The sequence below is a fragment of the Perca fluviatilis genome, chromosome 5 (assembly GCF_010015445.1).
Source record: "Perca fluviatilis chromosome 5, GENO_Pfluv_1.0, whole genome shotgun sequence".
NCBI lineage: Eukaryota > Metazoa > Chordata > Actinopteri > Perciformes > Percidae > Perca > Perca fluviatilis.
In genome coordinates this window covers 12,684,081-12,697,800 of record NC_053116.1, presented here as the reverse complement: position 1 = coordinate 12,697,800, position 13,720 = coordinate 12,684,081, and the positions used below count along the sequence as shown (strand labels likewise).

At 40.8% G+C, this 13,720-nt stretch overlaps 1 protein-coding gene across 2 annotated transcripts; it reads left to right on the top strand.

The window, feature by feature from the left end:
• Positions 1 to 743: 743 nt before the first annotated feature.
• Positions 744 to 12,515, top strand: LOC120558430 (protein phosphatase 1 regulatory subunit 3A-like). Of its 2 annotated transcripts, none has more exons than XM_039799435.1 (4): positions 744 to 2,138; positions 6,879 to 6,925; positions 7,468 to 7,541; positions 10,468 to 12,515. In XM_039799435.1, the coding sequence occupies exons 1-4, from the start codon at positions 1,276 to 1,278 to the stop codon at positions 11,398 to 11,400; spliced, it is 1,917 nt and encodes a 638-aa protein (XP_039655369.1). In that variant the 5' UTR covers positions 744 to 1,275; the 3' UTR covers positions 11,401 to 12,515. The 2 variants fall into 2 exon arrangements, with proteins under 2 accessions (XP_039655369.1, XP_039655367.1); XM_039799433.1 differs by having other exon boundaries at positions 7,465 to 7,541.
• Positions 12,516 to 13,720: the final 1,205 nt, after the last annotated feature.

Sequence of the window (13,720 nt, the reverse complement as noted above, 5' to 3'; positions counted from 1 at the left end):
TTGACGCTTGTCGTGAGATAGATAGGCCTATATGTCAATTTCATAACAGACGGGTATATTACATGACTTTATCATAGTTTACATCTTGCTCTCTGTGATATTACTGTTTGAACAAGCGATATTAAAATATATGACATTTTAATTAATGACCTCAAATGACAAGCCAGTAAACAAGTTTAGCTTTCAGTTTCTCAGCTTTTAGTTTATGAATTCAATGAAGGTAGGCGTGAACACATATGATGATTTAACAGCATATGCGGTTATTCCCAGAAACACTGTGTATATTGTAGACTTCTTACCAGGTGTGGTTGTTTTTCCTCTCTGGTAATAGGCAATTACAATTATATTTGTGTAACGGAGGCCTAGCTCTCTTGGGATTTCATTTAGGATTTGTTTGTTCCCTACAAATCAGGCATTTTTTAGAGTCCACGAGTGGGATTACATAACAATAACTGCACTCACTGTCGAGATGAATGCACAAACAGTGATGTATTGGATGACTAAATTTGCACACACTAAACAAACGGATTATAGCATATATGCCATGAATAATTTAGGCTTTCAGCAGGTGCATGTTGCAACACATCTACACACATGCAATACATTAAATCAATGAGGAGGGGATCTTTATAATTAACTATTATTTGCCTATATTATTATTATATTAAGTCTTAATTTTATTAATATGAATACAAAATAATCTTCCTTTTGGGACTTTGAACCATGACAGTAGTGATTAAATAGACCCCATCCAGAAAAAAATATTTTCTACCTGATGGTGTCTGCAGAGATATCTAGGCTATACTGATGATGTCTATACATCGATTTAAATGTGTCACATTTTAGTAAGACCGGCAATTGGCTGATATTAATTTAATATCCTATTTTCAGTGGTCGGCGTCTAGCCAGCCCGAACCAAACAGAACAAGGGGGAGTCGCAGGATTATACCAACTTAAAAGACACATTTGGGGCATGGAGGTCAGTGCTAAAATTAGAGGCTGCTCCTTCCGCGACAGTAGCCAAACTGCGATGCATAAAGTCATGTCAACCAGGGGATACACTATCACAAGAGCTGGCAGTATATAGGCATGTTTTCCATGGGTGACATTTAAACGCCACACGTTGACTAAAAAGAGCTTCTGTGCGTAACGCAGAGACAGCGCTGGATCTACACTGCTGCGCAAATAATGAGTATTTGGTAGTGCTTTTTTGGAGACGCCATATGTACTGCTCTCTTCGGCGCACAGCTTCCATGAGTGTACATTTCTGCAAAAATGTCTTTTTTATCCATACCAAGTCAAGAGGGCACTTTTACCACGATTAAAAACGGCAAATCAGCCGAGCAGGCAGGGAGTAGGTCCCCCATGGACAACGAGGATCATAATGATGACGATGATGAGGAAGACGATGACAGCGAGGACGTCCGCCTCATCCCGAGATGCTCCCCGGTGCCCAGAAAGCGAGGCCACTCCATCCACGATGAGACTGCTGAGTATATGCAGATACAATTGGCGCTGTCTGACCGAAAGAGAGTGTCATTCGCCGATACAACAGGTGGGGATCTGGTGGATGTGAAGGAATTTGCTGCCCTTGATTCGGACGAGGAAGAGGATATTGCAAAGTGGGAGGAAGAGGAGGCAAAGTATCGGAAACCAGAGCGAGAACCGACCTATCATGTGCAGCCAGAGTTTACCGTGCCCAGCAGCAGTGCCCTGCTGCAGGCTGTGCACTCTAAAAAAGTGGAGGTTGAGCAGATGTCTCCAGCAGAGAACGAGCCACTTGCCTTCAGTGGGGTAATACGAGTCTTGAACATCTCCTTCCACAAAGCAGTTTATATTAGATCCACAATGGACAACTGGGCTACTTACTTTGATCACCCAGCAGAGTATGTCCAGGGATCTCATGATGGGTGCACTGATCAATTCTCCTTCAAGCTGTCTTTTGCACCCCCTTATATCACCCACGGCTCTCGCATTGAGTTTGTTGTCCGCTATGAGACCTCTGATGGTGATTACTGGGCTAATAACTCCTCTATGAATTATGTGGTAACTCTGCTCCTGTCATACGAAGATGATTTGGCTCAGACAAACGACATACAAGAAGTAAGAGGTATCCTGAAACCTCCAAAAGTTTACAGGTAAATCTCCTGTCCTGTCGCATGCGTGCTTTCATTTCATTTCATACAGAACAAAGGGACAGAAGTTCACACAGATTGATCAGCACAAAACATTGCTGCTTAAAGGTGTTGCAAGGTGTCCAAAGAGAATATTAAGACGCTCAAAGGCGCAAAAGATTCTGTATGGTAATACTTTCAGACCAAGGTATCTAATAAATAGCCCAGACTGTGGCATAGGTTCCATATAAGCCATCAAATCACAAAGAGATAAGTCACAAAAACACTTGGCATGGGCTTGTGCAACAGCTGCAGAGCTCCAGTTGTCTACTAATTCCCTGTAAGGTTTTGTGGCTGAAATGAGCATTCAGCTTTATTCAGTAGTTCTGCCCGGAGACTGCATTTATAGCAAGACAAGCAGTTGCACAGTCCGTTGCATAATGAGATAGTGAGAATCAAAGCTACGGAGTTAAGTTTGTTTATGGCTGGTGTCTTCAGCGTCTGCAGTGAGAGATAGAAAAGACTTTTGGAGAGAGTACACGCCCCCTTAGAATGCCAATCATCCAGTGGTGTGTGAGGGCGATCAAAATAGGCGAAGGGCAGGTGTCGTTTTCAGGCGTGACGATACCCCTGCATTAAATTTTCCTCTGACCTTTTCTATCAGAGTCATCGGGGAGCAGAGCAATTTCAATGGAACAGATTGGCCTCTTTGCCTTGAGTACTGTAGGTGGAGACTTGCACTCAAACCACTTTTTTTTTTCCTTCTTTACTCCACTTAAATCAGCTAATCCCTGAGAGGAAGAATTGAAAGCCTGGTTTATTGTTAAACATCCACATGAAAGTGCGTGATGAATCTCACAATGCCCAGAGACGAGACAGAAGACAGCAGGAAGTCCCCCAAGCTCATAAGGACCCATAAAAGGAGCAAACAGGGTGTAGCTACACTGCTGTAGTTGTCATGTAGATCTGTTTGGAAGTTGGAAGGGGCCAGATGGATTGTTAGGGATGGATGAGTCACCGATTGAAAAGGGAGGGTTTGGGGAGCAGAAACTGTACCAGCAACCAGCCCCCTAGCAACCATTATAGATTCATTAGGTGCTTTGAAGTTCACTGATAATTGGATTTGAAAACATTAACAAGGCAGACAGTTGGAGGAAAGGTTACTATGGGGTGAAACAAGCCTAGACACTAGAATCTTGTATTTACTGTATGCTAATATGAATCGCACAAACAGTAGGTTCTGTTTGGTAATAGTTTATATTAGACTAAAGTGTATCTACCTCAGGTAAATATAGATATCACACAATAATGCAATCATGTACAGTAGCTGGTAAATACTGAGACCAGAGCAGGAACAATGCTGTTTTTCTATTTCAACTATGTCTGCTTGATTATGGAAAGAAAATCATAATTACAAATTATTTTGGTCAATGTTGAAATCATGAGCACCTGGTTAGCTCACCTGGTAGAGCGCGCGCCCATATATAGAGGTTTCCTCCTCGATGCAGCGGCTGCAGGTTCGACTCCGACCTGCGGCCCTTTGCTGCATGTCATTCCCCCTCTCTATCCCATTTCAAATCTAAGCTGTCCTATACAAATAAAGGCCTAAAATGCAGAATAAAAAAAAATTTGATGAACATGATTTCCTCACTAAAAAAAAAAATAAATAAATAAAAAAAAGGTAATGTGCAAAATAACTGTTTGTCTCGATTACATTGTTTTATATACAGTTTTGGGACGTCACCCTGGTCAAACGGGGCCAGATCTCCAGATCAGCCTAATTTAAGCACTTATGTTTACTGTATCTAAATCATTCTTTAGATTTTTTTTTTTACTGGACCTAGACCCACCCACCCATCCACACACACACACACACACACACACACACACACACACACACACACACACACACACACACACACACACACACACACACACACACACACACACACACACACCTGCTCACACAAACCCTGTTTTTTTCTACAATATCAGGCTCAGGTCGCACTAGGGATCTAAAGTTTTCTAAGGGTTTGGACCAGACATGTGACTTAGTGGCGAGTGCCAGATTAAGCAATCTGACATTTCAAATGTATCATTCAAATCTATAATTAAAAGCTTATGCGTGCTTCTTTCAGAAATTCTGTTGATTTGCTTTCTTCAAAAAATTACATTCTTGCTATTCTAAGTGTTGTTGAGGATAGTGTGCTTGTTGACAAGGTGCACAGCGCTGAGCATTTGATGACTTCACATCACCGGGCACGTATAATGCAAAGATCTTTGTCAGATCTCTATCGGAATTTAAATCCACCCAGCTGATATAAAACTGGAAGTGCAAATAAGCACAAGCAGTATGAAAGGTTATTCCCACTCTATTTGTGCAGCTCCTGTCACATGCTTATCACACATCTTGACCTTCATTTCATTTGGCACCCTTTGCAGGACTCTTTGCAATGTTGCAACACCTCCTCTTTCAACACAAGTGTCTTCTCGGAAACATTTTGGCCCCATTATTTTGCAGATGATTTTAAAAATGAATCAAGGTTGTATTTTATCAACTCTCCCATGAATGTTTTAATACTAGTGCAGTGCCCATTCTTGCTTGGCCCCTTGTATCGCTGCTTGCAGCTTTCTCCAGAACCATTGTTCCCCGAAATAAGTTACAGAAGGACCCCAAAGCACTTAATATGCAACTGTAGGCATGTACTACTGACTTACTGTGTACTTGTACTTCAGAGGAAAACATTGTATTCTGGCTACTATACATTTACCTGACAGAGAATGTTGCAGATTCTACCCTCACAATTAAAATATGATGCATTAAATATCCAGCATTATGTTAGAGTTGAAAATCTCTACCTTGAAGTAGCCTACATTGTGCTGATAATGCCTCTCTTTTGACTTTAACTAAACATTTGAAAACAGAACTTGTACTGTGTGGTCACAGGCGGTTTTACCATATGGCATACTGTAGGTAAAGCGCCTTGTGAATGTGTGTAATTTTGTATTTTTTATAAAACTCAACCGGCAACACGTGTTGCAGCGCAGCTCAATCAACTCATCTAAAGATTCAGCGTGTCCCCTATTACATCATTTACATAGGGTGAACAACAATCCCTTTTTGGCGGATGATCAGTTTTTGGCACGCCGATAGCCGGTGAACCGCAATCAATGAGCCTTGTACGGATGTAGCAACTCCCCTAGCCTACTGCGCATGCGGGAACACACACACACACACACACACACACACACACACACACACGGACACACGGACACACAGAGATTCGGCGATATAGAGTTAGATTTTGGATCTGATGTAATCACACGTGAAAACACCTGTCATGGCTGTTAGAAGGACATGTATCAAATATTATCGGGCAGCCAAAGAAAGGCATTTAGCTGAAATAGCCCAATGTCACCACGGTCACCATAATGACATTTGATACATCAACTTCAATATAGAAATATGACTTTTTACTGGCTTATATTGTGCGTGCACTCAGTGACCCTCACCCTCAGTCCACACTACCTCGCTCAGTAATTTCCCACCTCGTCGTCTGAACACTCTAATGAGATGTGTCATCAGTCATCACTGAGGCGTTTGGCGTTAAAACACTCTGCTCAGCCGGTGCAGCAGTTCAGAAACAGAACCGTACAAAATGTCCAGTGCAGGACAAAGAGATAGCCAGCCATATTCTAGTAAAATGGCAAATTCAGCACATTAACAGCTGAACTGCATCAGCAAATATTAAACCTAATTATCCATAACAGGTGTTGATGATGGTGTATGACCACCCTCCTCTGCCATTTGAAATGGGCCTTCTTCATACATTAACTGCTATTTTCAATCATCGGGCCCAAATTGGTGTTCTTTCTTTCTTTTCAGGCATGGCCACTGAATTTGTCAGCTGATTTAGATGCTGCTTTTATCGCCAAAGATGAGCCTTTAATATAAAACGTTCTGAGTAATCTTATGACGAATTTGGCTACAAATCCATGGTACACAAACTGACTGAGACTGACTGAATGTTCTTGTCTCGCTGTATATCCAAAACTTTTTATTTCAAAGGTCACACCTACTACATCTGCCCACATCGCAACCAGTATAACACTATATAGGACTCTATACACTGTGTATTTTAAAGAATAATTGTTATTAGGCCTTGTGTTTTGCATTAATACAGTGTTGAAAGTGTAAAATCATTTAAACATTTAACGAGTGTACTATTGCAGTGGTTCTCAACCTGGGGGTCGGGACCCCCAAGGGGGTCGCAAGATAATTTTTGGGGGTCGCCAGATGGTTGTGTAGAAAAAAATTAAATAACATGACTAGACTAGACTGAGGAATGTTTTTTTTTCCATTACTGTGTGAATTTGGTACATTTCCTGTGTTATATTCAGAGCTTCATTCACAGAAAGGGGTCTGAAGGCAGGTCAGGGAGAGAGAAAAAGTCACTAATGCATCAAAAATCCATCTAGCTGCTAAAACTAAAACTAAACCGTCATTAAAGCAAAGCATATTTGTTAACATGTAGCAGAGCATTCAAAAAAATCCCTCAAAATCAGCAGGTGTAGGTGTGTAGAAACAGCTGTTTACATCGGTTTGCAGCTCTCTTTCTCTCGTTGTCGAAGGGGGTGGGGGGCGTGAACACCAACCATATTATTTTGGGGGGTCGCAACTTAAACAGGTTGAGAACCACTGTACTATTGAATAGTTTTGTTTTTATATTGTTTCATAAGCCAAATGTCTCTCTTTTCTTTCAGTATGAAAGATGATTTCGATTCAGAGGATGAGCAGGAAAAGGACAAAGGTATCCAACATGAATGCTGTCGTCCAAAAGCACTGTTGACATATCAATTTGTGATCTGAGAAAAAAGGACATAAATGATCAAACATTAATATAATGGATAATTATATATGACGTAATTGCATTGGATTTAGAAGTGAAGTGGTAGTCCGCAAGTATTGCACTTCCATAAAGTTGCGTTAGAGTCCAAGATGGCCTGACTTTAAGTCTAGTATGAGTTCAGTTTCAATACGGTTGAATCCTGCATTTCCCATAATGCAACTGTCTTTTATTAGACTCCCCCTGCCTCCTACAACAAATGGCCAGTATGTAATGCAGCCTTTCTGTGATAAGATTTAAATCTCGAACCCAAGATTCGATCTGAAGCGCAGAGGACAGGATGCAAATGTTTTCATCTGAGGAGTGCTCCTTTAATTACTTATATGCTGTAGATAAAAGAAAAACGCTGATAGTAACAATTGTGTTCTGTTAAACAAGTGCATTGCTTTTTCTCCGTTCAGACTAATCAGGCTCTCACAGCGTAATTATCTATTTTGCATCAGCAGAAGAAGCAGGGACCTCGAGGTCCGGACCTACAGCTGTCTGCCCAGTCATCGTACAGCCGGAGATTGACATAGAGGTACGTCTAAAATAAGAAAAAAAGAAAGCTGCTGCTTTTAATGGAATACAGTGTTAACCAACAGGAGGGTTCAAAAGTCAAAAAAGTCCATCACATCTACTCACTTGCCAACAGAGGACACACATTTAGCAGATAAATTGTTGGATTATGTTCAAATGATCTTGATTTGTATGCAGTTGTTGACACATTGCCATTCAGCAGGTAAGCAGGCTAAGTGCTTTATCCCTTTATGCTAGTCTAATAAAAACATAACAAACATTTCTGTTCCACTTTTAAAGCTCATCACTACCGGCTTGGTTGTTTATATTGTTCACAGCTCATTGAAGCTTCAGCAACAACTTAGGTAATATCTCGATTCTCACTGCTGTAGCACGAGCACTGGGTGCTACCTTCCCTGTCAGCTTCTTATTGTATTTCTATCCTGACGCATGCTCATCATGTTTTTGCACCTTTTGATTTTGTCCACATTTCATTTGAATCCATGTCCTTTTTCAGTTTGAAGCGATTCAGTGCACTAATACTAATTTGCACCATGTGTAATGTGTGTTTACATTATTTGTGATTATGACCGAACCCCACTATTTAATGTGCTGTTGTCAAGGTGTTTGCATTGAAATAGTTGTATTTAAAATGTTACTGAACTATTTTAAAGAACTGGTTCGACATTTTCAGAAGTGTGCTTATTTGCTTTATTGGGTTGTATCAATCAACTCTTGGCAAGAAAGCAAATAAGCACATTTCCTGAAATGTTCCTTTAGATGGAGAGTAAATTAGTTTCAGCGATGCTCAATGTGGTGGAAGAGAGAACTGTTAAATCTGCTTAAAACTAGGATTACCTGGGGGCTCATCAGCATTTTGGCAAAACAAAAGTTGATTTTGGAACAGACCCAGACACATATCAGACTGGAGGAAATGTGTTTTCCAGAAGAAATAGAAAGTTAAAGTCGGTCGGCATAACACTGACTACCTCAGTCAGCCCAGAGTCAGTCAAAAAAAGTACGACATCCCACCTTCTAACAGAATAATAACTAGGGCTGGGATTTTCTGATTCAAATCGATTGTCATTGAAATGACCCAATATTGATTCATAAAATCCAGAATTGATCTCTGTATCATATGAAACTAGATAACCTAAAGAATCCATTAGTACCTACCTGACTGTGTCATGCTAGCTTTTCCGGAAGGGAGTTAAAAATCCCTCCAAAGATGAAAATGGCAAATGAAAATGGCATTTCTTCTAGTTTAAAAGGGGTCATGTGACCTCTCACCTCAAGATATCTGAATGAAATGTCACTCAATACTCACTGACTGCAGAGTCTGAAGGGTTGCACTCTATTGTGTCGACTGCTGTAGTGTGTTGTTGAATGACAACACAACAGGTTAAATAAAAAGTACATTCATGTAACTGCCTTTGGGGTCAATTCCTAATGTAAACATTGATTTTAATAATGCAGCAGGTTAGAGGGAACCTTGTACAATTGTAGAATCTCTTTCATATCCAAGCAAAATTGGTTTTGCAACTGAAATATCCCAAATCAACATTAAATCGGGACCTTGTGAATCGCAAACAATTCGATTTGGGAAATCAGTGGCGATACCCAGCCCTAGTAATAACATGTCATCTGGTACTGTCATCTCACTGGTGCTATCTGTTGCATGTACTCATTAGGTTCATCTTAATGCTTGTTTTACATCAGTATTCACATGCATGTTGTTTCCCTAAGGTAGAGCATTGATATGAACGATGAACCAGTCAACTACTGTCTAAACATCAGTTCCCACTCTATACATCATCCAGCAGTTTAAAGAATCTATTTCAAAGGTATTCTGGGGTTAAATATTCAGACTTAATCATTCCTGACAAATTAATTTCCAAGTTTTGTGTAATAAAGTTAACTTGTTGTCAGTATAATTGCCAGGATCCGCTGTTTTAATGGTTCACTTGCTGAGCATTCAATTGTGCGCAAACGTTTGGTTTCTGTTTAGCTTTTCATTCATTTAGAGGTGCTATAAAATCATTTCTTAATAGATTTTTCTCTGAGTGCTCTCTTGAGACACACTAAACAACTGAATGTGGTGTAAACTTATAAAACATAGAATTACAATACCAGAAATGGCAGCACACAAAGTTACACATGCATGTTTAACTCAGTATTGTTGTTTTTCTTTATTGTTTAGCTCTCAAAAAAGGATACCAGGTCACAGCTGGATTTTCATCTGGAAACATGACAATAACTTGATAAGTCTTAACATAACAATATATATACACCTGCTCTTTTTAGCCCTTCTGTTATTCGTGTTGTATGTGTCTTGCTCCTGCACTTGGGAGTTGTTTTTGTTTTCTGTCTTTTGGGTTTTTATATATATTTTGGGGATTTCATCTTGATTTGACCTTAGATCTTTGTCACAGCAGGCTCTCCATTATTAGCTATTTTCGTTTTTGAATGACATCAAGCGAAAATGAAAATAGGAACGGCAGTATAGTTACAGTTCCTGGTATTCAAAGAAAAAACTGTTCACTGTGTAAAAATATTGGGTAAGCGTTTGGATAAAATAATAAAATTGAGCTCATTTCCTTCTCACTTGGATGCCCTCATTCTGTATTCAACTCCATTTAAAGGAAATACCTCTGGACTATAACACTGTTTGTACTCATTACAAGGGAAGTAAAAGCATTGGAATGTACATTTCTGCCAATACTAAGAAAAACATGCTAGTCAATCCCATCATACTGCGCCTGTTTTGTTTGCATTTCCTCCCAATTACATTGTCAGCATGGGATCCACTTGACAGAAAAGCATTAGTATGCAGTTACATGCTTTTCCTCTTTCTGTGTGCAATGTTAATGTGGAATACAAATCGTTCCCCCTTTGTCTTTATACTCTCCTAGCTGTCACTGTTGTCACTTGCTGTTTTACTTCAACAGATTGCAGTTCACCAATCTGGTCCCTGTGTCCCACCCAACCACCAGCTTTCATCTGTTGATGGCAAACTGTCCGCTCGCACTGTATCCTCAGGCGAACAATTCCCTTGTATGTCTTCCGAAACCCCACTTCAAACCGCTTCATCCTTTGTACTCTGTACCAGCGAATCGGCCAAGCCAAATAAGTCACAGCCTTTACCCTTACTCCAGTGTGAATTAGGCAACCAAACGTCAGAGCAGCCCATAGACAGTAGTCCCTGTGCCCTGCTGCCTGCTTCAACTCCCTCTCTGCATCGAGAGTCAAGGCTGAGATCAGACAGCTCCCAGGCTGGCGGAGAGGAAATCCCTCCCTCCGACGCCTCATGCATGCAGCTTGCTACCATGGAGACAAATCTGTGGCCAACGACAGGAGAGGACGGATCGCCCGACAGCCCAGACAGTCGTCCTTGTCTTGAACGTCCCGCCGAGGGCGCCTGTGCTCCCGGTGTGACTCAGGGCTCCGAGCGAGAGGTTGCAGTGGGATCGAGTGAACTCGGTGCGGGATTATCAGAAGGTTGCACCAGGTCTGCAGCAGATCCTGAAGGCAGTACGCCTGCACTCGTGTCTCCTGTGGCTGAGGGTCAGGCATCTCTTGGAGCAGAAGGTGAAGCTCCACCGTCACCTGAACCCACAGAGAACGCGAGCCAAAACGTAGCTCGGTCTGCCTCAGCCTGGGAAGAGAAGGAAGACGTTCCCCAGATTCCCCCTGACTCGTTATTAAAGAATCTACCTAACACGCTGTCAGAGGTTTGCGAGCTGCAGTCGCAGCACGACGCAAACAGGATTCTGAAGCCATCCATCATCTTTCTGAGTGGAGTTGTCTCCCTCTCGATAGTGTTGCAGGAACCCAGTGCCCTCTTTATCATCGGACTACTTTTGGTCCTGCACCGTTTGTGATTACGCCACAAAAGTTCATTCTGATCTGTTCATTCTGGAGTGAAGTGCCTTTTCGTGATTCTAAAATATGCCAACAAGCTTAACAATACACAAATGAGTCTTCTGTTGAAGTTGTGTATCACTGTGTACGTTTTGAGATTAGTTTACATTTTCAGGACAAGAAAGGGTACAATGTTTCCAAAGTCCAATGCAAGGAGAAAGTAATTACACAAATACTGGCGATATTTTCATGCATTCTGTGAAACAAGTGTGTAGTAGAATAGTAGTCCCCATTTCTACAACATTGTGATCCCTCTAATACTAGATCACAGTATATTGTCAGAGATGTTTTGAAAGTGGTCCGTAATTACTTTCTTCTTGTCATGTGGAGATAGTGTATGTGGTGTTATATTCTGATGTATTCAATCAGTGCTATTATACACTTGTTTTTTTGTTCCATTGTTGTGAGTGTAGCTAAGGTTGTTGTCTAACCTCACTGCCATGAGTTTAACTTTTGTGAATTCTATGTGTTGTTATGGCTTTAAGAAAGATTGCTCAGTTGGTAGAGCGGCCCATATATAGAGGTTTACTCCTCGAATGCAGCGAGCCCGGGTTCGACTCTGACCTGTGGCCCTTTGCTGCATGTCATTCCCCCCTCTCTCTCTCCCCTTTCATGTCTTCTGCTGTCCTATATAAATAAAGGCTGAACATGGCCAAAAAAAGAATCTTTAAAAAGAAAGGACAAAAACCATTACCATACTGAGACTTGTTATACAAATGGAATTGTGTTTACAAAATGCAAAAGCAAAACTTGCTGTTTATGTGATTTATTTTTGCCCCAATGCCTAAAAAAAAAATGACCTGCGGATGCTGCTTAAGGGACAAACGTGGAATACCGTCCAGTCATATTTACCATTAGAGAACACCAGCCTCCTCACTATTGCACACTGCATTTTGGTAAATCTTCCTGTTGATTCTTGCTAGTAAACCCATATTGCTGTTGTTGCACAACATGAAATACTACAGAACTACTTTGACACCCTCACAGACAGACTGAAGCACTGATTGACATGTTTGAAGTGATGAAAGTTTTTGCAGTGTATTGCCATTAAACGTGGTCCTTTATCCTGTACCAATATGCGTCTTTGTTTGTTACTCTGTCTTTTCAGCCGCTCTGCAAAAAACTTGGGCGGCGTGAGTCGCGTGACTGATGCTCGCGGCGGCCTCTGCTGACACCAGCGAACGTTTTTCAGTGCAAATAAAAGACTGTTCCTTTAAAATATTTTAAACTACTAATTTGATTTAATTAAGTGCTTATTTTAGCGTAATCTCAGTTTATTTATGAAGTGCTTTTATTTATGAGCTTAGAATTTGACAGTCTTCTGTCTTGCACTGATTTATTTATCGACTAGTGGATGTGTGAAACACAATTTCGACAAATAAAGGAATCTTGAATCTTGAATGTGTGCATGATAGTTGTATGCACAGTAATCACACTGCAGCGCAGAAGAGAGACTGAACTAAAATAACATCAGGGCCTTTAGCACCACTGTCTCAGGAGTGCATTCAGCTTTGCTTGAAGTGGAAATACACACACGGCAACATGAGCTGCAGATGGCAGCCAAAGGTCATGCATTTCACTGAAGTCACGGTGTCATAAGTATAGAGCACACTGATCATTGTAAGCTGAGATCAGTGTTTTAAAGCTCAGGAAACCTCCTCAGATGCTACATGACGCGTGTCAGACTATTTCTGATTATAGTCACGATGGGCTGATATTGGACACTACAGGCAAAAGCATAATTTTTCAGTTTTGAGTTTTGGCGCTATTTTGCTTCCAAAAGTCCAAAGAGTCTTCTTTCAGACTATTGGGGGGTCGGGGCATCCCAAATACACATTTAGATGTTTATTTAACTAAACTTTGTATATTTGCGCCTGTAAACTTCTCTTAAATTTACCAAAGGTTAACATTAGATAATGTCTCATTTGCACATTTAGACATGAAAAAATTTCTGAAAACTTGTAAATACAAAAAAAAATGATTGTCTTAAAGGGGAACTATGCAGTTTTTTTTTTAGCTTAATTTACCTTAACTGAACAGCTTCGGAGTCATTGGAATGATGATTATATGACTTTTTTTTGTAGAATAGTGGTCGTCTCGCTTCCCCTAGTGCCTGTGAGCTGAAAAACCACCCTTGCAACTTTTGGCCTCAGTGTCAGGAAGTATCGCGTGATATCAGGTCTCGCGATGTAACAAATTGCTTCACGGCACTGCACACATACGGCCATTCAGGAACCGGCTAACAAGGTAGCGATGGAGTTTTTCACACTATCGTCATGG